A 27615-nucleotide genomic window follows, 5' to 3' on the forward strand; every position below is an offset into this window, starting at 1 on the left:
CTTATACCAATAATATATATACAGTATATATTCCAAACCACTGCTCCTCTTTCCCCGGTTTCATAAAAACCAAGGCAATCCATCTCAAAATTCATATATCAGATGTCATGCCAGAGTAGAATTTTTCTCAGAAGTATGGGGCAAATTGAAGGCATGTGGGGGTTACAAATTGTATTCTTTACTTTTAAAGAACACTTTCTAAACCTCTTTTGGCTTGGAATATCTCCAACAGAGATGTGAATAGAAATTTCATCTTCATTTCTCCAAAATCCCTAACAAATAGAATATCCTAACATATGTTTTGAGTGGTTGCATATAAGAATTACAAAGACATGGTGTGAGAATCCAAAAACAGACATATATTCACTTAAAAATAATGTGCAATACATGATTATCTTTAGAAGTATATACAAGGTGTTTCTTTTAAGATGTGTTATAATATAATATACCAGTGTTATGCACACGAAGCCCTTGGGTACTGTGCAAAGCTTACATTGTGCAGATATGGATCACCATGTTAGGAAGAGTGGCCAGATTGGGACCTGTGGGGTGCAGATGAGTCTAGTCTGTCAAGAGTGTGCGGAAGAGTATTTGCCTTTTGAGGAGAGGTGGTAGAGAGTCTAATAGATGAAATGGGTGGAGAGGAGGCAAGCACAAATGAATGTGTGACCCTGTTTGGGAAAGAATTAAGGTCCGTTCCTGCAGTGTGTAACACTGCAGGACTCCTGTCTGCAGGAAACTCTGTCACTGAGCAATTCTCTTAAATTTTTAAAAAACAGACAAAACACTTGTAAGCGTTTTTAGGTTGGCTAATAAGATTTTTTTTTTCTTTCTGAAATATAGCTGTTAGCCTGGAAGTTCTAATTGTAGTTTCTATCTGAGACAAAAGCCATAAATGGACCAAATGAACAATTGCATTTGATCTGCAATATTCCATTCATATTACACCATGAAGTACCCAGGTACAGAATATGTAGCCAGCTATATAGTATCATCAGATTATAATAACAGTTTTTGTTCATCTTTCTGTTTTGTGTAGATGTACACAAAGAAAGCTATTCCAAACTAAAATTGGATATTGATGTGTTTCCTGCTCAGACAGAAAATCTGAATATGCAGAGACAAATTAGATCTTGCTCGAAATTGGTCTTCACAGAAATTGTGCCATGTGTTTTACACAGTATATGCAATAGACAATGTTTGCTACTTTATGAATGTTTTTTAAAAAACAGGAAGTTTTTTTTCATAAAGGTAGATGAACTATACAAAACTATAATTCAAAAGATAAAATAAATTTAGCCTAATGGGGAGCTCCTCCTAATTCAGAAATCTAACAATCTTTCATATAGAAATGTTTTGGAAGGTAGAACTGCTAAAGGTACAGTTCTTAAAATTGCAACATTGACAAAATGTTTTTTGTCCTTGAAGCTAACAAAAAATTATTTTCCTGATATTTATGTAAAGTTATTTATGTAAAGCTTGCGTTACTTCTGCCTTTTCCCTCAAAATGAGGTGTGGTTTATGGACTGTAATATTTCAAAGTTGTGATTTTCCCCCTTAATTATTAGGCCTAAGGATTGCCTTCGGTCTGTTATGAAGAGAGTGAACCATAAGGATCCTCATGTTGCTATGCAAGCACTGACAGTAGGTGGCCTTTTGCTTCCTTCCTTTTTCCTCCTGCAAAGCTATGTTGTACAAATGCATGGCTGTCTTTTAATTTCTTTTTCTCTTCAGCTTCTAGGAGCATGCGTATCAAACTGTGGTAAAATCTTTCATTTAGAAGTGTGTTCAAGAGATTTTGCTAGTGAAGTAAGCAACGTATTGAATAAGGTAATGTATTGTGTTCCTTTGTAGGATTTCATGATAGAATCTGAATTAGATGTGGGAAATACCTTTCTGAGAGGTGGAATGGAATCTGTGCTATTGGGGATTGTGTGGGGATGTGAATTTTAACGGAGATGTGAGGGATGGCTGAGGCTATAGTGAGTGAGGGTTGGTAAGGAAATGGTTGCTTGCCAGGTTGTGGTGGGAACAAAATGTGTGCATTAGAACTCTTTTTAAAAAAAAGATTAGAGGGACTTTATTTATGCATTTAGACTTCTATAGTAACTATGAGCGTGATTCTCTCTTTCTTTAGATACTTAAGATGACACATCTCATAGTAGTACATGTCTTTCTTGTGTATGTGAAACAGCAAATAGTAGGACTCCATTGCTAGATCTCTTAAAATTTTGACACAGAACTGAAAAATTGGTAAGAGATCAGTTACATTTGAATAAGTTCCTAAGGCTATGGCAGTGGTCGTCTTCTTCAACACTTAGCCAAATGGTCGGCCGTAGCAATCGTTCACCATTTGGTACGTTCTTGTGCGGATGCAGGGGGCTTGTTGGGCCGAAAGTCTAACGTTGAAACAGACTTGATGCACCCATGTACTAGGGGGGTCTTCCTCTGGGCCATCTCCACCCCTCAGTTGGTGGAATTTTAACTTGGATGTGGGATATGGCAATAACAAAATATGACCAGCACCTCCTTTTCAGTAACCTTGCATCTTTCCTTTCTCCTTACTCAAGCAGCAAGGAGTTTGTGTTATTCATAAGCCCCTATGCAAGTTGTACACCTTAAATGTTCTTAAAATACTATTTTAATGCTGATAGAGTCCTTACCAATTGTGATTATGTCACGGTTCTTCAGTATGCTCTTGTTATCAGACAACTTATAAGACAATACTAATGGTTAAACATTTGAAGAAACTTTCCACCTTAATTTTTCCTGTGTGCAGTAGAACAGCACCTTCGTCGGGATAGGAAATGAAGAGAATTAAGAGTGCATCAATTTGATTATTTTGTGTACTTCTTCAGATACTAAATTTAATTTAATAAGAAATTATTAGGAGCAGATTCCTAAATTATAGAACTTAACTTCTGCCGTTTCCAGGGTCATCCGAAAGTCTGTGAAAAACTAAAAGCCCTAATGGTGGAATGGACAGATGAATTCAAGAACGACCCACAGCTTAGTCTAATATCTGCCATGATAAAAAATCTTAAGGAGCAAGGAGTTACATTTCCAGCTGTTGGTTCACAGGTATAATTCATATAATAATATGCAAAAGCTTGTGAATTTAAGTGATGAATGAATTCCTGGAATTTCATACAAATTCTGTTTATCTTCGATGTCTACAGTTTTGTAGGTTTATGTTTAAAAGTTATGTAATGCATTTTAGAAACAAAATGTCAACTTATAGAAACGTTAAGAATGCCTCTGTTTTATTTGAATTTTATTTACAAAATTTGAATGCTCCTTTAAAGAACGCATGCTGTGATTTGCATTGTATTTTAAAATAAATGGCCTCAAGAAGTTTGGCTGAGACAATGACAGAACAAAATAGTGTGTTTAATGTACTGCCATAAAGGCCATTGTAATTAACTTTCACTTTTGTGGTGTTTGGCTAGGCTGCAGAACAAGCAAAAGCAAGCCCAGCTCTAGTAACCAAAGATCCTGGTACAGCAGTTAACAAAAAGGAAGAGGAAGATTTAGCAAAAGGTGACTATTTATTTTCTGATCTATATACTTTATGATATAGTTGTTAATATCTACTAAATATATACTGCTTAAGGGATAGCTTTGTTTTGCCTCTTTTCCTGTGTGTAGTAGTATATTTGTGAACTGCAGTGATGATTATTCAATTTTAAATATTTAAAAAACATGGAAAAGATTTTAAAAAAACCCTTTGTTTTACTTATAGGTATTAAAAATCCTTTTCTGCTTTTTACTTATAGGTATTTAAAAAAATCATTCTCTGCTTTTTGAATTATCCTCTGAAAAAGTGAAGTGACATTGTAATAGCCTGCTAGTCAAATGTGATCTCAAGGAGAGCTTCACTTTGAAAGACTTAGCGGAAATCCTTTACTTGGATTTCTCCCTCATTTGGGGGTAGATGAGGTACCTTAGTTGTCTGGAGTATCAAAATTTGATGGGATCAGCAATGCACACAGTGCAAGTGGTATGCAAAGCTGGCTTAAATTTCTTGCTTGCACTATCCCAATCATAGTGCTACTTTGTGCACTTCTCTTCACCATGCATTTAGAGCAGTCTAGAGGCTGCTCTAATTTACACTGGATGATAATTGCCATGATGGGCGCAAAAATCTAGTCCAGAATTGTGATAGTATAGTGGGGTCCTGACCAGCACCTCCTTTTCAGTAACCTTGCATCTTTCCTTTCTCCTTACTCAGGCAGCAAGGAGTTTGTGTTATTCAGTTGCCAGTTGTACACCTCAGCAGGATCATTCTTATGCTGGGCTGATCCTATCTGGGCCAATTATCAGTTTTTTAAACCAAAACATGCTAGCAGTGACAATACACCCAAAGATCTGGCCCTATATATTTTTAGCAAGAAGAATGGACTTTTGATTGAAGTCTGTAGCAGGATCTATTGACAAGTCACTATGGGTGTATCTACACTGCATTGTAAGCCCAGAGTTAGTGGCATTTGAGTCAGCAGACCTGTGTAAGAGAACCTGTGATTGAGCATCTATACTGTTTCTTAACTCTGTGCCAAGACTTTTCTGACCCAGGCTCAAACCTGGGGCTCTGGTGTCCACACTGCAGTGCACAGACAAACCGACTATATCCCGGAGTCCTGAGCTTCCTTCTGAAATATGGCTGTTCTAGCCTTTGGACCATTATGTGCTGAGGGAAAACTTTAGTGTCCATCCAGCACATTACAGGAATTTTGAACAGCTTGCCAACACATCCTGCCGAGCAGCCTTTTTTATCCGTGCATTCCCAGTGCCAGCAACATGGAGGCGACCACATTGTCATGCAGACCTGTGATGACGAGCAGTGGGTCCAAAACTTTCTCATGAAGAAAGCTACATTTCTGAAGCTTTGCGAGAAGCTAACCCCAACCCTCCAGCATAAAGAGAAACAACTGAGATCACCCTTGCCAGTCCAGAAGCGGGTTGCTATGACAGTCTGGAAGCTGACTATCCCAGATTGCTATAGGTCGGTTAACAATAAATTTGGTGTTGGAAAGTCGACTGTTGCTAAAGTGGTGGCAGAGGTTTCTGAGGCAATCAGGCGTGTGGTTTACTTCAGGGTGGCGGACATTAAAGATATTCCGGAAGTAATTGCGGTCTTTGAGAGAATGGGATTTCCTAACTGCTCTGGGGCAATTGATGGAACTCATGTGCCATAGTTTGTCCTCCTCAAGGAGCACATGAATACATAAATCATAAAGAGTGGTACTCCTCACGTACCACAGAGGTCAATTTATCAATGTCAACATGGGCTGTACTGGAAAAGGTCACAATGCCAGAGTTTTTCACTACTTTGGAGTCTACATTCATGGACAGACTGTGATACTATTCCCACCAAATGACATTGACATAAGCGGAGTTACTGTCCCCACCATTTTTCTGAAGGATCCCGTGTGTCCCCTTTTGCCTTGGCTTATGAAACTCCCGATTTCAGAGGCCCTGGCAAAAGAAGGTTTAATTACACTTTCAACAGGTGCAGAATGGTTGTTGAATGTGCTTTTCGCAGGTTGAAATTCTGTTAGAGATCTTTACAAACCCGTTTGGATGCCAATGACTGTGGCATGCTTTGGCCTTCACAATCTTTGTGAAGCCAGAGGTGAGCTATTTCCCTCTGAATGGACCTATGACAGCAAGGGGCTGCTGAATTGGTGCCTTCAGCCAGGAAGTGCCGCCACCTGCGGGAGCTGGTTGCATCTGGACAACAGAAATCAGGGGTGCTTTGTGTTCTTACATTATGGACTTGCGTGGCCCAGTGGAAGAGGGGGAATAGTACCTGTATGAATATGTTTGTAGGGGAAAAGTGGCTAATTTTTGCTGGATTGGGGGGGTTCAGTTCTTGGGAGGGGTTTTGGATTGGTTGTCATGCATTATAGTTATGAAAGACATGATGAATTGAAGGGAGGTAGCATGGGTTTATATATGAAATTTATTGTAATGTGAATTGCTGTACCTGGCTAAATAGAAGAATAGTGTTTGCTTACTAATATATAATTGCTCCTGAATGTTTTTTTTATCTTTATCATCTCAAATCGTGATTGTATCATGTGACACAGTGATAGCAATAAAATTTCTCGATGACATAAAAGGCTTTAGTTATAAACATGTATTAAAACACTACAACAGTCACCAGTTGCTTGGCAGGCCAGCTGATATTACAACAACCCAAAAAAAAGACCAGAAGAATCATTTTTTTTAAAGTGCCAGAAACGGTGCAAACCCAACACAGACCCTCTACTATTACATGTTCTCTGGCCCCACATTCTCCTTTTCCTTTCTTTTCCTGTGTTCCATTGATTTAGTCCCAGAGAGAGGTGGCAAAGGTATTCACAGGGAATGGGTTGAATAAGGAAGGCTTCATGGGATTCAGTTGCTCTGCCCAGCTGCCCATGGTACCTGACTGCATGGACTGCCCTGATATGAAGTTGTCCAAACTAGTGCTGGACTGTGGTTAACTTGCAGGGGGATCAGGCCATGGTGAGGGGGAGGCAGCAGGAGACAGTGCTCTTGCAGTCATGATAGAGATGACTTGCTGAAACAGTTCTCTGTTGAGCTCTGTCTTCCACTCTTAGCTGCTCTTCCTGTTCCAGGAACCGTTTTGCAATTGCCTGCTCCCTTGCTGAAACTTTGTCCTCCACCTGGGTGGTGAGCTTCAGTCTTCCCTCCTGCCTCTCAGCATACTGTTGCTCCAGTCTTGTGTCCCTCACCTTCGGGTACTGGACTTGCTGGTCTGCTGTGTCAAGAACTTAGACCATAACTTCATCACGAAATGCTTTCTTTTGAACAGTCCATGAAGGTGCTTTGCCCCAGAGATTGAGTTTTTGATGAACAGAAGGCAATAGAGGTTGAGGGCCCAGAAATAGGAACAGAAACAGGATTATTGTCTAATGTAGCTCAATGGAGGAGCATAGAATTAATTCTTGTGGAATCTCCATGAGACAAATGTTGTTTAAAACTGAACCAATATATTTCATGATCGGGATGCTTCAGTCTACATTCTCTGGACACAGCCTGGTTAATTGCAGTTACAGAAGTGCAGAGACAATTGTAAGTGTAAAATTACATCCTTTTCTGTTTTACTAGAATTGTGTAACTGCTTGGCTAGAGAGGGGGTGGAGTGGTGGCAGATAGTGCCCTTGGTGCAAAAGACTTTTTTTTTTTTTTTTTAAATGATTTCAGGCCTTTCACATTTTGGAGGACATAACTTTTCTTATGGTGCCATATTGCTAAAGGGAGATGTTATTCCAGGTAGTTGGTGGGAAACCTGCAGTGTATGCAGTAGAAATATTCCAACATATAGTGATTGAACAGCACATCTGTGAGTGCAGTGGGCTAGTCAGCTACTGAGGTGGCCCTTGGAAATATGCCCTTTCCTGCAATGTAACTGCATATCTGGAGTTCCAGCTTCAGGAAAAGTTTGCAGCTATCAATAATCAGGATGGGGTCAGAATCCATGAGAGAATTAACAGGATGCAGCATTAGTTCACACATGGTTTACCCTGTTGTTGCTGCATGCAGACTTCTACAACCTTCCTCTTCCCCATTCTCGGCACAGTTCTATGCAAAAAATGTCATCCTACTTGTACTTGGGAGAAATAATTTTGTGACCCACTGACAGCATGAACTATCTCTAACTGAAATGGACTAGATTTGGAAATAGAAGACAGTTTCTGAAAAACATACACACAGTTCACTCTTTCTAGATGGCTCCATAGATGGTTCAGTGATTTACAGAGTGGCAAATTTCAAGCTCTTACTACTGAAAGGAAAACATGAATGACCCTGGCAAACATCTGTGACATTACAGTTAAAAAACTGTTTAAAGCAGGTTTTTTTTACTGTTTTCAATTCCCGATTGCCATTTTGAACTCCATGTGATGGTGTGGGGGAGTGGAGGGAGGAAGGCGGCTTCCAAAGTGCTCTGAAACAATCTGCCATTAGTAGGTACATGCTGCCTGCCAGGGCTTCTCATAACTTGTGCATTGGTTCACAGAGCGGAAATCCCTTCCATTATTGTAGTAATAAACTTTTACTTGGAGTCAGAAACATAACAGGCTCTGGGGAGGCTTCGGTCTCTACCACCTTTTCTGCAGGCTCGCAGTGGGATGTTCCTCGGTGTGGGGGAGGATGAAAAAGCTGTTCTGAGTAGGGACCTAGAATTTGCTGTTAATCCCGTTCCACAGCCTTCTTTGTGATTGGTTTCATAAACAGAATCACCTGCTGCTGGCTCCCATCAGTCCCCATGCTGGATTCAGGGACCAGCAGGGCACCATTCTGGCTGACCAGATCGTCATGCACCATGGTTGACTCCTTGCTGGGTGCAGTGCCCAGCACTTGGTCAAACTCCTGATAAAACAGCCATGACATTGGTGAATTGCCCAAGATGTGGTTCTTGTCTCTCGTCTTCTCGTACTCACTCTTCATTCAGTCTCTTAAATGCTTTCTGCACTGATCACATGTCTGGAAAAATCTGCAAAGCTGCCAGCTTTTTAGCTCTTTGCTGGTACACATGGTTATTCCTGGTACTTTTGCTGAGGTCCACAGTTTTAGTGGCCTTGCACTAGAGAGTCACCAAAATCAGGCTATGCTTCTATGGCCATGAAGCAGCACAATTTACAAAAGGCTTGTTCTGTTCGGTATCCATTGCAAACTCAGGAGTCTGTTCGATGGTGTGCTTGCCGCTCAGTGATCAGAAGAGAATGGGTTAACGCTGACTCACTGAGCTGGTGTTGTATGTTAAGAAAGAGGGGATGGGGTGGCGTGGCTTCTGTTTTCAGTTGAGTCGATTAGAGATTGTTGAGATAGAGAGGACAGAGGAAGTCGGCCCTTGGAATTGTGGGATACTTCTGGAGGACTCCAGGACATGAGTCAAGCAAGGCTGCGTCTACACTGTAAAACAATAGTGTTCAAACTCTGAGTGTCCCATCTTGACTTGGGCTGGGACCCTGGGTCCGAGCCCTGGGTTAGCATAATTTCAGTGAAGATAGAAGGGGGGTTAGTCTTGAACCTGAATTTAAGCCTTGGTTTATGTTGCAATGTAGACATATGCTGTATGACTTAGCAGGTTAGCAATGGATATATAGATTCTTTGTATTAATTATATGTATAAAGTTTGTGCACTAGTAGTTGGTGGGCATTTCTGACCTTTGACAGATGACAGCTTCAAGGATTTTTGTATTATCAAATGTAACTTGTAACCATAAACTGTTAAAAGTGGATTTTTTACAATAGCAATGTTTTTTTTCCTTTTTAACACTTCAAGCAGCTTTTAGTAAGAATTTAAATTACATTTGCATATGTCCAAAGAAAAATATTCATTGAGTTGCAAATGTTTGGATCAAACCCACAGGTACATAAACCTATGGGAAAAACTTCCCCTGACTTCTTTGGACCGGGGGCGTTTATGTTAAAGTATTAAGTACTGATCCTGTTCCCACTGAATGCTATAGTAAAGCTCTCATTGACTTCACCTCAAGCAAGATTTTAAGATGATGAAAGTTAGTATTTTTGCTCAGTGTAGTTATTTCTAAACGAAGGGAAGAAATTGTGTATTGTGCAACAAATGCAGAATTATATTACAAAACTTTCATAGAGTAAAATTTACAAATTGTTACATCTGCCCCTTTTTGTATCTGTGAATTTTAAAGGAAATTATTTACTTTTTGTAGCCATTGAATTGTCCCTAAAAGAACAAAGGCCACAGCAAACAACACTTTCCAGTTTGTATCCGAGCACGTCAAGCCTCTTAACGAATCACAAACATGAGGGCCGAAAGGTTCGCGCGATCTATGATTTTGAAGCTGCTGAAGATAATGAATTAACATTTAAAGCTGGAGAACTTATAACTGTACTTGATGACAGGTAACTTACATAGATGTTCACAAGTAGTGCATGCTAGAAGTACATTTCTCAGACAAATGTTAGAGATTAAAATACATACTAAATCCTCAAACTCTATACTAACTAGTGTTGTCAAAAATATAGTAACTATAATCTACATTATGATCATGTATAATGTTGTGATCTTGTGTTGCACTACTCCAATGCTGGTATCTTTTATTCCTCTTTTGGAGGTTTATTGTTTCTCAGGATTGGATTTTATTTTCCTTAATTAGCTTCTTGTACGCAGGTTGCTTTAATTATAACGTTTGTAGACCTGCTTCTGAGGAAGAAATAGATCCAGGATTTAGCTATTTCAAAGTTCTTAGATATCTTCCAGTTTGTTTAGCAAAAAGGTTTTTATTATACACAAATTTAAATTTTCCAAGAGCAATGTCAGTGCTAATGAATAGTAATTATTAGAATTGTTTGACTACTTCATATTTATGCTATGGTAGCATCTAGAGGTCCCAAGCAGGTTCAGTGCTCCATTGTGTTATGTGCAGTATAAACGTAACAAGTCCCTGTTCTAAACAGCTTATTCTCTCGTCGTTAAAATTTAAATGTCCAAAATTAAGTACTGTAGTACTATCGATGAGCAGCATTTATCTTTAATTCTTATTTTAACTCATAGAGAAAAAAGTAACCCTTCTTCTTCTTCTCCAGGGATCATTTGCTTTCTAAGCAGAGTGTCTGGTTTCTTTTTTTTTTATCCAAACAAAAACACATACACTTATCCTCAAAACTCTTTGGATTACTGTCCTTCTGCTTCCCTTCTGTTTATTTCGCATTTCTACTACTGATCTAACTAGTAGGCTTTTCACAGTTTTCAGCTGTACTACAGTTTCTGGCTTTTTAGGTTCACAAATTGCACAATTTGCATAATTCACAAATTATGATCACATTCCATTCTCCCTTAGACATCCTATCTGTTTTATATGGTCTATTGTATGCCACCACTGAAAAGTGAAGGAGCATATAGGATTCCTAGGGAGAAGGTAAATCTGTTTCTGTTAAATTTTGAGCTGTGTTCTAAGATTTTTCTTTTATTCTTGATATAGTAAGGCCTTATCTACACTTAAAAGTTTTGCTGATGTCGCTACACCAGCACAACGCCTTTTAGTGTTGAGTAGCAAAAAAGTGCTTTTGTGGTAGAGCTTATTTTGCTCACCAATCCAAATAAGGTATACTAGCAAAAGTACTTTTTTGCTGATATAACTGCCTGTACACACTCTGTCTTTTGCTGGTCTAGCTATGTTGTGTGTGTTTAGGTTTGTTTGGGTTTTTTTTTTTTTTTGGTTCGTTTGTTTATTTTTTAAACAACACTAATCCACATAGCTATGCTGCTAAATCTTTTAAGTATAGAGCAAGCCTAAATTGAATGGGATGATGAGATTTTAAAATCTGGCTAATATGCACAGCACAAATTTTCTAAAAATGCCATGTATATATCACTAAAATGGTATTGCCCATTTTTTAAAAAAGCATACACTTCACTCTCTAGACATTTATGTTAGAAACAATAAATGAGACACTAATGGTTGGCTGTCTAATTCATATTTTAAAAAATTGTCTCACCTACATTCTCTAAGCACATGTACAGCTTTTAAACTGGTAACGAAAACAAAAGCATTTTACAGATTGGTTTAGCGCCAACAAGGACTCTGCCTCGAATGGTCTAGTTTTTCTAGCCAGTTGTTAATCACAGTAAATCCCCTGTGCCTCTGTTGGTACTATGAAAGTAGTAAAACTTAACTAACAGCTCAATATTAAATAATATTAAATAAAAACAGACATAACTTTCTATCTCAAGTGACTGTGCCGGAATCTCTCAGCAATGCAGGAAGTCTGTCATTGTGAGGATGAAATATGGAGAGTAAAAAAAACTTAAACAGTACGTTGGGATTTCCTCTGAGACCTTTTCCACTTGGCTTATCCAGAACGCCTTGTCCAGTTCTGGGAGAACACTTGGTCCAGTTCTCTGGGATCCAGAACCGTCTGTTTGACTTTGGATTTCGTCATTCAGGTTCTTTTGTTTGTCATACAGCAAAGCTATGTTAAGTTGATCAGACTCAAGCGCACGGGGTGGGTATATGACATACCATACATCCAAAGTTACACAAACAACTTCTTCCTATACGTACATTTATACATTACATTCCATTTGCTGTACATTAAATCTCACGTTTTTGGATTGGCTTGGTTACTTTGCGGGAACTAATCCCTGTACAGCATGCTCTGTCCATGTGCTGTTCATGTGGAACCTGATCTTTACATTCCAGGTTTATTTTGTCTATAGTTTATCTTGTCTAGCATCAGGGTGTTGTTGCTTATCCTAGCTATCACAGACATCCTGATTCCAGTATACTGTTTGCCAAGCCCCTGTTTACAATTTAACCTTCCATTCACCTTCCCTATGGTATGATTCCTGATGTCAGAGTTGTGTCCATTTATTCTTTTGCGTAAAAGAATAAATGGACACAAATCTGACATCAGGAATCATAACATTCAAAAACCAGTAGGAGAACACTTCGACCTCTCTGGCCACTCAGTGAAAGATTTAAGGGTGGCAATTTTGCAACAGAAAAGCTTCAAAAACAGACTCTAAGGAGAAACTGCTGAGCTTGAATTAATATGCAAGCTAGATACCATTAACTTGGGTTCGAACAGGGACTGGGAGTGACTGGGTCATTGCACATATTAAATCTATTTCCCTGTGTTGAGTATCCTCACACCTTCTGATCCATTGTCTAAATGGGCCATCTTGATTATCACTACAAAAGTTTTTTTCTCCTGCTGATAATAGCTCATCTTAATTAATTAGCCTCTTGCAGTTTGTATGGCAACTTCCACCTTCTCTGTATGTGTGTATATATATATATCTTCTTACAATATGTTCCATTCTATGCATCCGATGAAGTGAGCTGTAGCCCACGAAAGCTTATGCTCTAATAAATTTTTTAGTCTCTATTGTGCCACAAGTATTCCTGTTCTTTTTCCGGATATAGACTAACACAGCTGCTACTCTGAAACCTGTCATTATATAAACATAGCCTTTCCAGAAAGAAGAAATAGTGGAATGCACAAAGATTTAGCTAATTAACTAATATGAATATACAATGTGGACCAAAGACTACTTTTGACTTCTGCAATACTCGGCAAAATACCTGGCTTCCTGCCTATCTATTTAAGGTCTGATCCTGCGAGGTGCCAATTGTCTTCTGTTCCAGCACTTTCTGTCTAGCACTTTGCAGGATCCAAGCCCTTAATGCAGAAGCTTAAAATCAATAGAGAAATGTTAAATTGTCATACCAGGTTAGATCAGCGGCCCTTTCAGTCTAATATCCTGTCTCCAGCGTTGTCCATGACCAGCTGATTCAGAGGAAGGTGCAAGAAATCCTGCATCAAGCAGTTAAGGAATAACTTGCCCATAGGAAAAGTTTCTTACTAATCTATATCAGTTGGGGGTTGACTTCCATCTTTTAGAGGGAGAGAAACCTTCATGTTCTTAAACTCTTCTAAGCTTTTAATCCTTACGATAATTATGGATGTATTTATATAAATATTCAGTCCTTTTTGGATTCTTGCTAAGTTCTTATCTTAAAGTTTCTAACAGGATACTGTGAAAAAAGAGAGGCACGCAAAGTCCATAAAAAGCTTTTGGGAAATATCAGGCTGCTCATACTCAATATTTGGACACATACGTTAGAACTCCATGTTTAAATTAACTTATTTGCATGTTGAATGTTTTTATTTAAATGTCTCACATTTTTACTTGAATTATGCTGTAATGTAGAACATTTTATATGAAAACTATTTTTTAATCTTCAGTGATCCAAACTGGTGGAAAGGTGAAACTTACCAAGGAACAGGTTTATTTCCCTCTAATTTTGTAACAGCTGACCTTACTGCTGAACCGGAAATGAGTGAGTAACACAATGTTCATTCTGAAGAATATTTATGCAACACAATGCACCCAATATTTGTTTTGGTATTTTTAGTTTGGGCATACAATGGTAAAAGCATCATTAAAAAAGAGAAATAAACTGTTCTGAATCTATTCCAAGCAAAAGAATAATAATCTCAATAAAGTTCAACATACAGCCTCCAATCCTAATGTTCTTGTCTGCATCTAGGTCAGTGTAGATATGACTGTTCATATTATCTGTCACTTCACTAAGGGACTTATAAGTTCTTGTCCACTGAGGACCCTGCTACCAGAGTGTTCTGCTCTGAGACACAAGAAGGCAGTTCTAGCAGTTAGCATGGAATGCCCATCTGTCAAAGAGGGACTGCTAAACTATAAGATGCAGATACTAGCACCAGGGGACCCTACAGAGAAGAAGATAGGAGTCAGGATCCTACAGCCAATAATATAGACAACCCTTCCTTCCCAGATACTCTGCAGAGATGGGTACAGCTATGATGCTATACCTGGGCTTGGGGTTTATTCTTGAAAAAGGGATCTCCCACTCAAAGGACTTTGTCTTCTTGATCTGCTTATGAGCATGTGTGTCACGCTCTGGACTTCAGAGTCACTCTAGAATCCACTCTAGTCCTTTGAGCAAAAGAGAGCATGAAAACGTCATTGTCGAACCAACGAACTTGTGAAGAAGAAGGGTTCTCCCAGATAGACTGTTTCCCTTCAGACATTTTCATTAAAGGATACCCACATTATTCTACTTTGTAGCTCATTTACAAGATTAGAGATACAGCAGTGCTTTTAGTGGAACCAAGGATCCTCTGCTGCATCCTTACAAACAGTAGTGGTATCTGCCTGTCTTAGAGAAATATTCTGTAAAGGATCCTTGATCCTACAAAAAGACATAAAAATAAAAATTAAAGCTTACCAGGGCAGTGACTGGGATGAAAGTAGAAAAGGCTAGAGCTCCAGCAGAAGAAATCTCTAAATTGGCCATTGCATCCACCTTTTCTAATTTCAAACTTTTTACCTCCAAGAATCCTAATGTGCAGCTTTCAGTTGGAAACAATTCAATGCTATGGCTGAAGTTAAAGTTAAAAACAAACCAACCATAACACTCTTATTTGTGAAGGTGCTTTTTTCATTTTTTTTTGCCCTATTAGTTCTGCTCTGACTCCTTCAGAAAAGTATAGGATTGGTGGACATGTACTGAATGAAAGGAACAGTTTGCTATGTTAATTGCTTTTAACAGAAATAACATCCTTCAGTCTGACCTTCTTTGAGCACTTAAGTAAAAAGGATAAATGTTAAATATTCAATAAGGCTTTCAGGGTGACAAATAATACATTTAAATCTGATTTAATTTTTCATTAGACTTATTGGTGGGTTTATTAGGTTGGGTCCTTTTGTTACCTTTGACAAATTTATGTTGAGATGGGAGTGGATGCAACCAAGAAATGTTTTTTAAAGTACGCATGTGCGCGCGCATGTTCGTGCTCACACACACATCAACAACCTTAATAGGTGGTGCGTCCAACTTATTTTATATATCTGTAGATCAATCCATATATAAAATTATAAAATATGGCTTATTTCTAAGTAGTTATTGATAATGAAAGAATTTTCCTCTGCACTTTAACCTCAGGGTATCTGTTTGTTTACTTTCGCTTGGAGGACATTCCAGCTCCTAAGAGAGGCTTTGGGTAAAATTTTCAGAAGCACCTAAGTCCTATCTTCAAAAGTGATCAACCCTTGTCTTTAAGAGCTTCGTAATAAGATTACAAATATAAATATATGCCAGAAGGTTCAGTTTTGTTTTTCAGAAAACAAATATTTCAATTGCTTAAACTTTTTCTTTTTTCAGTTTCAAGTTTACAGTTTGTTTCGACCGCCAAATAATTTAAATGGCAGACAAAATGTTTTCAGCGTAACATTTTACTTTTGCAGTTGAGATTTACTTTTTTTTAAAAAGTCCATGTGTTTTACAGTGAAAACGGAGAAGAAAACAGTACAGTTCAGTGATGAAGTTCAAGTAGAGACAATAGAACCTGAGCCTGAACCAGTTTATATTGATGAAGTACGTACAATAAAAATATTGATTTCAGCATTTAGTACAACTAAACCAGTGGTGTCCAACCTCCTCAGTACAAGGGCCAAAAATATTCCGAAATATCAAGGGGACCACAGTCTAGAAGGGGAGGCACTTCAGACTTGCCATTTTTTTAAATTATTTTTTTACACTTCTGCAGACCTTTTTTCCTACTCACTTCTCTCATATGTTCTTATTAAATTGAATTGGGAGCAGCTTCCAACTTGGGTTCTGAGCCCCAAACTGTAGGTTCAGACTGCAAATCCACTTTCAGAGCACCAGCTGGACATGGAGTAGTGGCTTTCTTTTCCTAACTCTACTTTTATTGCCCCATCTCTCAGAAACACCGTATCTTGGCCCTCTTCTCTAACATGTCCCCTGTATAAACACTGCCTTCTGCCCCAGTCCCTGAAGGAACTTTTTCTTTCATTACCCAGGAATCTCAGCCTTGCCTCATCATAAGCAGCCTCAAGGATTCAGGCCATCTTTCCTTCAGCACCTTCTCATTGTTTCCAAGAACACACACTGGCCCCAGATCTTTCCTGCCTTCTCTCTGTTCTTCAGGAATACCCTCACTTTCCCAAATCCCTCCCTTCTGCCCATGACCTGCCCCTTCCCAAAATTTAAGTTACTGAGGCCCTACAACTCTTCTAATATCAATTGCACCTCTCCCTAATTCTGTGAGACCCCTGGCTCTGCTGCCCCCTTCGTAATGTTCTCTTTTCTGGGAGCCCCCGCTGCTATTGCATTTGTGGTGTGCTGCTGCTGAGCTGCTTGCTTGTTCCCTTTCCCTCCTGCTCTTTGGAAGACTGTGTGGTTCCCCGTGCTGTCTCACTACATGTGCTTTCCTCTTAAAATGTGCCTTGATGGGCAAAAGGGGTGTGTGTTTAAACTGAATTAGCTTAACACAGTTGACATGGCTTCCAGCATGTTAGACTACATCTTAGTGGGGCTTTTCAGCTGTACCGAGCTAACAGGATTGAAAAGCATACCTTTTTGCCCATCAAAACAAGACTATAAAGGCCAAGCCACTCAGAACCTGCTTTGCTCTTAGCTTTCTCCTTCCCTTCCGGCAGTGGAGGTGGCGGTGGGGGTGGAGGAGGGGAAAGAAGCTGTTAGAGAGACACATTTTCAATTTGTATTCAAATACAAATTTCTGTAACACTGACACCTTGAGTGCCACTAATTAGACACCACTGAGCGAAACTGTAGTTTTAATTTTTTTCAAAGACTTTGTGCCCAGTCTTCTCTTTTAGGTGCCCGTATAAATGGTTTGCATCTGAAATCAGTTAAAAGTAATTAGGCCCAAGTTCGCTGAGGCTAACCATATGAAAACGTCATGTCTTCCTGTGTGTTAATAAATACTTTATTTAGGTGCTTATGGACTGCTAGTTATACTTTCAAAATATGGCTTATTTTTTAATACATATATAGTTGGAGCTATATTTATGCATTTCTTTTAGCATACTTACTATGTGCACTTCGTAGATACTTACATATCCCACTGGGTGGTAGCATTGCTTATGTATTTGAAGTAGAATGAAACGTAGAAGCTGCTTATAAAATAAAATTCTGAGGAATGACTTTTATATATGAGGGACAGTCTACATTTCACATGTTATTAAACCATTTTTGTCATATTCATTGCTTATCCTTTTTAATTTTCTCCTGTCTTTCTTTTAAAGTTACATTTGCTTTGTGTGCAGTTGAAACTTTCAGGTGGATAACTGTCTCCTAGGAAATAAGAAACTCAATAGAAACGTCTTAAAATAACACTTTTTCAGGAGAGTAAATGGAGCATTCTTGCTCTTTTTGTGTGGAGGGGATGTGTTTGGCCCTGTGATAATTACCATTATTAGCGAGGAAAATCTTAAATAAAGGCTCATACTGTTGTTCATATCTGCTGAAACTAAGTGTGTTAATGCTGGTAGAATCCCTATCTTAGAGGATCAGAAAGTTAGTGTATATTGTGTGTGTGGGGGGGAGTGGCGAAGAGGGTAAAAAGGAATATTGCATTACAGTAATCTTATGGAATCCAATGTAAAACCCAGCTATTTTTCCCCATACTAATTCTCTTATTTTCATTATAGGATAAAATGGACCAACTGTTACAGATGTTACAAAGTGCAGATCCAACTGATGATCAGCCGGACCTTCCAGAGCTGCTTCATCTTGAAGGTAATGAAACTTCGTACTTTTTTGAATGATTGTCCACATTAATTCCATTGTGGTGCACTTTAGGCTCAGCCTCCTAAGCGCCAGAAGCCTGAAAAGGCCAGGCCACCTGAGGTTCCCTGCTACTGATTGCCAAGACAGCTCCCCATAATTCTCAGATTGCACCTGGACTCCTGCGTGCCCCAACACCCAAAGCAAATACTGCACTGAGTGACTTAACTGTGGACCCGGTACTGGAGTCACCTCTTCTTTGCAGGATTCAGGGTGGTGATAACCATTCAACCAGCTTCTGAGATATTGGTACATCAAGTTGAGGTGGTATCCCCAGTACCACCATCTCCTCTCCAAATGCAGGGCACTCCCAGTAGACTGGCTTTTGTGATACACTTCCTCCTTTTCTTTCTCATCTCCCACCCATCCACTTTCCCCTTCTTGGGTAGCACAATGGGAATCAGAAAGGGATTCTAGAGAAGATTTCATGAGGTAGCAGGAAGAGGCCTAGGACTCGTAGGACACCGCTCTGTTGGTAGCCCCCCTCCTCCATCCCTCAGTGTTCCCAACTAGTGCAGCCTTAGATCCTAGAACATGAAGAAGAGCATCAAATGCCAAGGAGAAGAACAACTACTCCCCTATGCGACTTTCCTCCCCAGGTAAGGCAGTGAACCCCTCTACATCTGCCTCAGTGGATGACTTCACAGTGTTCCAGGACCTCATTAGGCACATAACAGAGACCCAGGATTTTTTCAGATAGATAGATATACATCTATGAGGGTCAAGCAAAACACAAACTTTTGTACATCTTACACCCTTCCACACACGGCAGGCTCTCCATGCCAAAAAACGTGTGGCATGCAACAGCGTCCATTCCAGCCTCAAAGCAAACTGATGGGGCTATCAGTTCCCTCCTACGGGATCAGAATATTTGTACTCCCATCCGGTTCTGAGTTCTCTTGTAGTGGTGGCTGGTCAAGAAAGGTCAAAAAAAGGGACCTTCCAAATCCATGTTGAGGGAGAAGAACCTAAACAAATCAGACTTATGTGGGCATAAGGTATTTTTGTAAGCCATCTTCCAGATGCAGATGTCTAACTGTCAGGCCCTTCTTTCAGAGTATTGCTTCTTAAGCTGGGTTACTTCATCTCAGTTAGTACACTGTCTTCCAAAGAAATATCAAAAGAAGATGAAGACCATCAGGCAGAGGGACAGTTGATTGCCTGCATTTCCTTACAATCTGATGAATCTGACATCACAGCATGTAATACGGCCATAGTATTGGTAATGGTGGGGGGACTTTCCTGACTCCATTACTCAGGTATCCCCAGGGAGGTCCAGACAGCAATTAAGGATCTTCCCTTTGAAGGAAATGAACTTTTTAATTCTAGGTCTGATGTGGCCCTCCAAGAGTGACTTTTTTTGTTTGGGCCTCTAAGTTCCAGCCCTATGAAGGGAACAAGCACATCAACAATCTTAGTTCAAGAAGTCTTCTTTTTGTACCTGATACTATCGTCAGTCCCCTGAGGACCTTGTTGCTGCCAAGGAGAAGACTCAGAGACTCAACCAGACATAACCCTCTGCCTTATCCTCTTCTGCCCCATAATCTGGCTTCCACCAGACAGCAGGTTTGATGCCAAGGTCAAGAGCCTGACAGAACCAGTCAAGGATCTTTTTCTTTCTATCCCTCTTGGTAGCTGCCTCTTATTTTCAGGAAGCCGGGACTGCGATCACCTCAGACCAGTGGGTCCTGGAGATTGTAAAGGAGTATTCTGTCCAGTTCCAGTCCCCTTCTACCGTTTTATCCCTACTTTCCTTTCTTTTTACAGGGGCTCTTCTCAAAAGATACTATTAAAGCTAGAAGTAGATTCCCTTCTACAACTGGGAGCAGTGGAGGAGGTGCCCTTAAAATTTAAGGATGGAGGGTTTTATTCCCATTTTCTCATCCCAGAGAAGAAAGGGAGATGACATTCCTTCACAGACCTTTAATGTCCCAGATTCATCCACTGTTTTAAGTTCAGGATGTTGACTAGTCTCCATAATTCCATTGTAAGGTTCTCAAGACTATTCATGGCTCTTGACCTGCAAGATGCTTATCTCCACATTTGTTCATCCAGCCTGCAGAAAATACCTCATATTTCACATAAGAACATGTTCCCTACAGTGGGTCCTGCCCAAAGATCTTTCCACTGCACCAAGATTATACACCAAGTGTTCGGCCATTGTGGGAGCTCATTTAAGGAGACCAGAGATCCAGGTGTAACAATACCTCAACAACTGGCTGATATCATGAGGAAGATCACACCAACAGGTGACCAACTTGGTTCAAAAAGCTCTTCTCTCTTCCCTCAATACCCTACATACTTACTCCGACTAGAAGCATAGAGTTCATAGGAGCAGTGTTAGATTCTAGGTCAGCAAGAGTTTACCTTCCACAGGAAAGATTCCAAACTATAGTGAACCTCATCAACTAACTTCAGGCTCATCCAAGAACATCAGTGAAATCAGGCCTCAGACTGCTGAGACTCATGGCCTCATGCACTTACATGATGCACGTCACCTACATTGCATGCAAGGGTGGTTGAAACTGATATATATATACTCAGCAGGTAACACATGGACATGATCACAGTTCCACAAGAAGTCCTCTCTTCGTTCTGCTGGTGGCAAAAATATTTCTCTATACCTCTACTTACCATGAGTGGTGATGAGGGTTCATGTAGATCACCTTCATATTCAGGGTCTCTTCAATATACTTGACTCCACATAAATGCCCTAGAGTTCAGAGCCATCTGCCTGGGCAAAGCATTCCTTTCTCTTCTCCTGGGATCCACAAACCAATTATTGACCGACACCACCACAACTATGCTTCATGTTATCTGAAAAGGGGGAGTGAGATCATCCCCACTCTGTCAGGAAGTCATGCAACTCTGGAGTTGGTGCATTCCAAATCAGATCACACCAGTGGCTCTACACCTTCCTATCGTTCCCAACACCTTTCAAGATCAAATCAGTAGACAGTTTTCAGACAGCCACAAGGGGTCTCTGAAAGGCTAAGTCCTGTAGAAAATTTTCACAAGTGGGGATGCAAAGAAATAGGTTTGTTTTCCCCTACACCAGTAAAACAAGTAAGGCAAGACCCAGCACTGATGATTGATAGTCCCAGCATCAACTAAGCAGTTCTGGCACTTGGATCTGATGGCTCTTTCAGCACAGCCACCTTACCTGCTCTGCTGGACATAGTCTCACAGAACAATGGCTGTATCCAGATGCAAAATCTGACCTCCTTAGCCTGGATGCTGGCTAGATGACATTCATTGTAGGAAGCTGTTCAGCTGAAATTCAGAACATTGTGCTCCAAAGCAGGAAAGCATCAATCCAAATGATTTATAAAGCTAAGTAGAAGAGGTTTCCTATTTGTACATCTCAGCACGCGCTGTCTCCCTTGACAGCACCCATTTCAGCAATATTGGAATGCTTATTAGCCCTGAAACTATACAGGTCCATCTAGCAGAAATGTCTGTACATCACCCTTCCATCCAAGGGTTATACTGTGCTTTTCCCTCCCTTCACTGGTAAGGTTCTTTAAGGACCCCATTCATGTTTTTTCTCCCCGTTTGGGAGATCCATCGCTAATAGTTGATGGATGTCCCCCCTCCCTCCCCACACACACACTTTGAACTCTTAGTAATATGTGTCTGTTTCACTTATCTATGGAGACAGTTTTTTTAGTGGCCATTAAATCAGGTTAGAGGGTAGGGGAAATTCAGGCCCTCGTGGTAGGTACTCCTTGCCGTATTTCATAAGAACAAGGTTTCTCTCTGTCCTCATCCCAAGTTCCTGCCCAAGAATATTTCAGAATTCTATGTGAACCCACATGCTTGTCTCCCAGTTTTCTTCCCCAGCCTCGTTCAGTGTTGGGGAAACTAAACTTCAGGCACTTGGTATAGTAAGGTCACTGTCTTTTTACAGCGACAGGACAAAATTATTCAGGAACGCATCTAGACTGTTTATGGCCTTTGTAGAAAGGCTTATGAGTCAGATCAGTGGTGGGCAACCTGCGGCCCACGGTTCGCACGTGGCCCGTCAGGGTAATCCACTGGTGGGCCACGAGACAGTTTGTTTACATTGACCATCCGCAGGCACGGCCTCCCGCAACTCCCGTTCGCCGTTCCCGGGCAGTGGGAGCTATGGGAAGCAACAGCCAGCATGTCCCTGTGGCCCACGCCACTTCCCACAGCTCCCAATGGCCGGGAACAGCGAACCGCGGCCACTAGGAGCTGCGGGCAGCCATGCCCATGGATGGTCAATGTAAACAAGCTGTCTTGCGGCCCGCCAGCAGATTACTCTGGTGGGCCACAGGTTGCCCACCACTGAGTCAGATAGTATCCTCTGAGATTATCTATGAGGGGTCCCCAGCTATATAAGGGCACATCATGAATTAGCCAGGTTAGATCCACCTAGTCAAGCAGCCCCTGCTGCCTTTTTGAAGAATGTCCCTGTTTCTGAAATCTGTAGCACAGCAACATGGAGCATAGTCCACACTTTTACAAGACATTGTTCTTTAATAGAGGTTTCCAGATCAGATGCCCACTTTGGTTGGGCTTGTTCTGTAGTCGCTGTTTAAGTAGGACTCCTACTGTCTACCTCCAAGCCAACAGATACCTGCTGGTTAGTCACCAAGAATGGACAACCACTTGAAGAAAGAACAATTACTTTCCTGACAGTGACTATGGTTCTTTGAGACATGTTGTCCACATAAATTCCATGACTCGCCCTCCTTCCCCACTACTTATGGATTTGTACTCCTCTGGGATTCTGTATGGGTGGAGAAACTCAGGGACTGGGCCTGCCCTGCTTTATGCCCTCAGTTTGGGGGAGGAATAGGCTTGAGCCACACAGGATGCAGGCCTGGCGCCAGTGAACACTGCTAGCCAAGATCCCAGTCTTGTGCATAAAGGGCTCGTTTGCACCAAGAGTGGAATCCATACGTACAACACATCTTGAAGAACCATGGTTACTGTAGGTAGCCATTCTTTTTTAAACTTGCAAAAATAACTTGGTATATTTATAGAAGTCAGAGGCTAGAGGTTAATGACTAATTTTTTTCTGTCACTGGCCTGCTCGGTTACCTTGGGCAAGTGACTTCACCTCTCTGTTCCTCATTTTCTTCATTTCTAAAATGATGATAATGATATTTACCTTCTGTGAAAACTGCTTTTGAGATCTAGTGAAAAATAAGAGCTGGGGCAGTTCAATGATGAGACAGAACACAGCTTTATGCAAGCAAGCAGGCTGGTCAGCTGAGATGGGCTGTTCTGCCCCCCGCCTTCCACCTTCTCCTTTTATTATATTTCTCCCCCCTAAGCATTACACACTGTTACCGCAAAAAGATACACAAAGGAATGTATGACGTTGATTAATATACTTATTTACCATCTTTTATCTACTACAATCCTGGTTCTCAGGCCTTGAGCCCAGGCTAAGAAAGCTTCCCACAGTCACTGTCCCAACAATCAAGTTCTCATGGTTCATATCTAGCCCTTGTCCTTGGATAGAGCAATGTGTGCATTGCTTCTACAAAACAGTCAGGGTGTGCCCTGCCTGCTTCCAGGTGGAATAACTAAACATGAACCCTTCAAAGAGCTAGGTTTTGTTTTTGTTTTTTTGCAACAGTCTACTAATATCTATTGACCATCATCAGAATTGCTTTATTGATACAAATTCCAAGATTGCAGTACTTTGAAGGAACAGTGAGAACTGCAAAAGCTTCTTGAGTTATTCCACTTCCTCAAAAATGTAAGGGGAAGTGGGGGATTTATGCTGGGTTCTGTTGCTTCCCAGTTTGCAAAATCTAACTTGGAGAAGCTAGGCCTTAATCTGTAATAAAAAAGGTACATAACCAACTTTTACTCTAGCTTTTATGAATCACAAGTTAAATTGTATTTATGATCTTAAAAATTTCTTTTGATGTTTAAATATTTCAGGTACCTTTTTTTTTTTTTTAAAGCACTTACAACCATGATTACTTTCTGATTTTCTGTACAAACAACTGATACCTTCGTGATTCTGATTATATATATTTAATTCTTTCCTAGCAATATGCCACCAAATGGGACCTCTCATTGATGAAAAGCTGGAAGATATTGACAGGTAAGAAAGTACATATATGTGCTGATACTGATTATTAAGGCTCAGACTCTTTTGAAATAATAGCAAAAGTACCAATCATTTACATTATAGTTTGCCATCAATAATTTCAATATAGTACGTGCCAGAGAAAGTACAAGTAGTTAATAAAGTCCTGCTCCATGTTTATGGCTCCTGGGCAGTATGGTAATATAAATAAAAGCGGTGTCCCTCCTGGGAAGATGACTGAGGGGTTTTCTCTCAAAGAAGTGCTAGTACTTTTAGTGTGAATGATTTCTTTTGCTAACTTTAGAATGCTGAAATATTGTATCTCCTGCCTATACTCAGGAGTAACATTAAAATGTCTTGCTTGTCTATTTGATGAAGAATTAATATTTGTGACTACTAATCATAGTTATGACACTTGATCAGTCTGTCTAGGCATCACTTCCCATGTAGTAAGAGTAGTTTGCTATGGTACCTCATCATGTACAGATCCACTGTATTACACAGTTCATTATAAATATCTAAAATGTACAGTAAGCCATATGATATAATAGATGATATATGAAGATATTTCTATAAAAGGGAACTTCAGTTTATATTAAAATATTATTAATTATTCCAGGAAACATTCAGAACTTTCAGAGCTCAATGTTAAGGTCATGGAGGCTCTTTCATTATATACCAAGTTGATGAACGAAGACCCAATGTATTCCATGTATGCAAAACTACCAAACCAACATTATTATATGCAATCTTCTGGTGTTTCTGGCTCTCAGGTACATATTTGATTTTAAAGACCTGGAAGATATTGAGTTTTTATTGAGCTGATTATGGCTAAGTTGCCTTGTAAGTTATCAGTGATGCACTATGACTAATCATTGTACAAAGTTAGCTGCTATGAGAAAAAATTGTCTTACAGCAGTAAAATGACTATACAGTAACTTTTTAAAGCAGCAGATCACAGAATCTTGGAAGCCCTATTGTTTGAGTGTATATTCTATGCAAGCAAGTGACCCTTATCTATATTCTTTGGTACTGTTCTATGGACAGAATCTGCAGCCTCTCCCTTATTTTCCCTAGTTACCTTTAGACCAGTTAACTTAATCTCATATTTTTTTCCTGAGGTGAGGATGTTTTGTTGTCTCCAGATCTAAACCGTACTACGTTTCCAGCATTAGCAGTCAAATACAAATTATAGTTGTATTTAAACAAAACACTGTTTATGTAAAAGAAAAAAATAAAGAGACTCTTGAAACTTGTTCATGTTCAGTTGCAGGCTTTGAAAAGATTTTCTAGCACAGACTCTGACTTAATTTAGCTCTGTTTTGTTTGTTTCAATTTATAAAATTTACAAAAAAAGTGCTTATCCTGTGCCCTTGGTGCCGGTGTGAAAAGAAAATGAGCAAAAGGAAAGCCAGCAGTTCCTTCACACATTCAAGCCAAAAAGTAATCAGCCACAGTAAAGTTTAAGTTCAACCATATGTCCTTTCCATCACAAACAACTTCTTCTATTATCTTCCTTACCCAAAACCCTGTATAGGAGTTGTTCTTAAATTACAGAAGTACATGGGTTGCAGTACGCTTAAGGTACATCTGCATGCTTCTTGGCAGTAGCATCTAGTCTTGATATAAGGACATCAAGAGATGGAGAACCTAATATTTGGTAAACTGTTCTGTTGGCTAATTATACTCGGTAAAGCTATGCTTATTTCCAGATTGAATTTTCTGTAGCAGACCACCTTCCCTCCCATTCACATAACATCCCAATGACAGCCTCAGCAGTTACTTACATGAAAATGTTAGCTAAAAATATTATCTTTGAATTTTCGATTAGCAGCTGGATACAAAGGAAAGCCAGCACCATATTGCTAGACCACAATTCCCCTACACTGTCTGTTCTCTGATAGTTGAAATTTTGAACTTTTATTCAGAAGGAAAAAACTACAGTAATATTTTGAATTACTACAACTAAAACTATATATTTTTTAAATTTAATGACTGTCCTGTTTGGTATACAGTGTCTCAAACAATTCCTAGAGTATTTGAAATTCCTAGAGTATTGGAGTCTTTTTCCTTTTGAGAAAGAGAAAATTTATGGTACAATCCTAGTACTCTCCACTGTTTATTAGAACATCATGGCACAGTGCAAATTAGCGAAGTTGCTTTTAAATACACAGCTTTTTGTGGGCAAAGGCTTGAGAGACTTTTCTTTAGATTCTGAACTTAGCAATTAACTAAGTAGCAATAACATGTTCTGGTATTTTATCTAAGACCATCTTTTGTTTATTTTTTTAAGGTTTACCCAGGGCAGCCTCAAAGTAGTACATATCTGGTGGCAGGGAGTGTGCAGATGGGCCATATTCAAGGCTATAATCTTCCCCAAGAGCAACTTCCTTCTCTCAACCAAGGCACAGTTCCTCAATCGGCAAGCTCAGGACTGCCTAGTCAGCCAGCTCAGACATCTTATGCTAAGTAATTTTAATATTTACCTATTCTAAATAAACTTAAATTTCATCCTAAATAACTAGGACTGACTTTTAAGGGGAAATCTGGTTCTGGACAACCTTTATTTTAGTCATAATTGACTGAACTCCACAGTGCTGTCACTTCCAGTGTGTATTTACTGATGTTTAGATAACAAAAGTATTTTTAGCAATTGTATGAAATTTGTACACAAAACATTCTTTGATTGTGAAACACCTATTGTATCTTGTGCTCTTTACACAAGAACAATATGAAGAAACCATGGGCATGGCTGGGTTCCAAATAACCATGTTCACTGAATATATACAACATGCAAGGCAGCTTCATGCACGTGTCCTGCTGCTCTGACTGGTTTCTAGTACTTTCTAAAACATGAAGTATGATGAGTGCCATTAAGGATGATTGCCCTTCCTTTGCTTCAAATACATTGCTATGTTGGCAGGTACTGATCATATTGGAAAAGGGTTACATAGATTTCGCAGACTCAGCGAAGCTTGTACGTTTACCCAGATACAAGGGGATTGGGAGTGGGTCTCTGTAGAGAAAGTATCTAGGGAGCCGCCTATAAGGTCAAAAGTTTCAGCTGGACTTAAATTAACTTCAAGAAAAGGATGAATTTTTGGCTTTCTGCAGTGACTTTGTTTTAAAGTAGGTTGGGAAAGATGTCTGCCATGAGTTATTTTAAAGTATTCATTTTTCCTTACTTAAAATACTTATTATTAGAAGATGTGGTGTGAAAAATATATGTGTTGGTAAAGCTTTTGCATTCTTTGCATAATGTATATTACCAGTTACAATATGTAACTTTTTGTTAACAGAATAGAAATAGGACTTGAATCATGTGTTTATATACAGTTGAAAATAAAAGCATAGATTTATAATCCAGAGTTAAATTTATGAATATGAAGC

General features: G+C 39.6%; 1 protein-coding gene across 9 annotated transcripts in view; it reads left to right on the forward strand.

Annotated features, from left to right (window-relative positions):
- Window positions 1-27615, forward strand: part of STAM (signal transducing adaptor molecule) — an 81543-nt gene that overhangs the window by 47759 nt on the left and 6169 nt on the right. For 6 of the 9 annotated variants that reach the window (XM_073334140.1, XM_073334143.1, XM_073334141.1 and 3 more), the window contains 11 exons: window positions 1569-1644; window positions 1735-1830; window positions 2935-3081; window positions 3450-3540; window positions 9702-9894; window positions 13744-13838; window positions 15823-15911; window positions 18014-18101; window positions 24186-24240; window positions 24845-24998; window positions 26519-26694. In XM_073334140.1, coding sequence (XP_073190241.1) covers window positions 1569-1644; window positions 1735-1830; window positions 2935-3081; window positions 3450-3540; window positions 9702-9894; window positions 13744-13838; window positions 15823-15911; window positions 18014-18101; window positions 24186-24240; window positions 24845-24998; window positions 26519-26694 — 1260 coding nt within the window. Of the gene's footprint in view, window positions 1-843; window positions 963-1568; window positions 1831-2934; window positions 3082-3449; window positions 3541-9701; window positions 9895-13743; window positions 13839-15822; window positions 15912-18013; window positions 18102-24185; window positions 24241-24844; window positions 24999-26518; window positions 26695-27615 lie in introns of all 9 variants that reach the window. The other 3 variants (XM_073334146.1, XM_073334139.1, XM_073334147.1) reach the window with 3 other exon arrangements.

The sequence above is a fragment of the Lepidochelys kempii genome, chromosome 2, assembly GCF_965140265.1.
Source record: "Lepidochelys kempii isolate rLepKem1 chromosome 2, rLepKem1.hap2, whole genome shotgun sequence".
Lineage (NCBI taxonomy): Eukaryota > Metazoa > Chordata > Testudines > Cheloniidae > Lepidochelys > Lepidochelys kempii.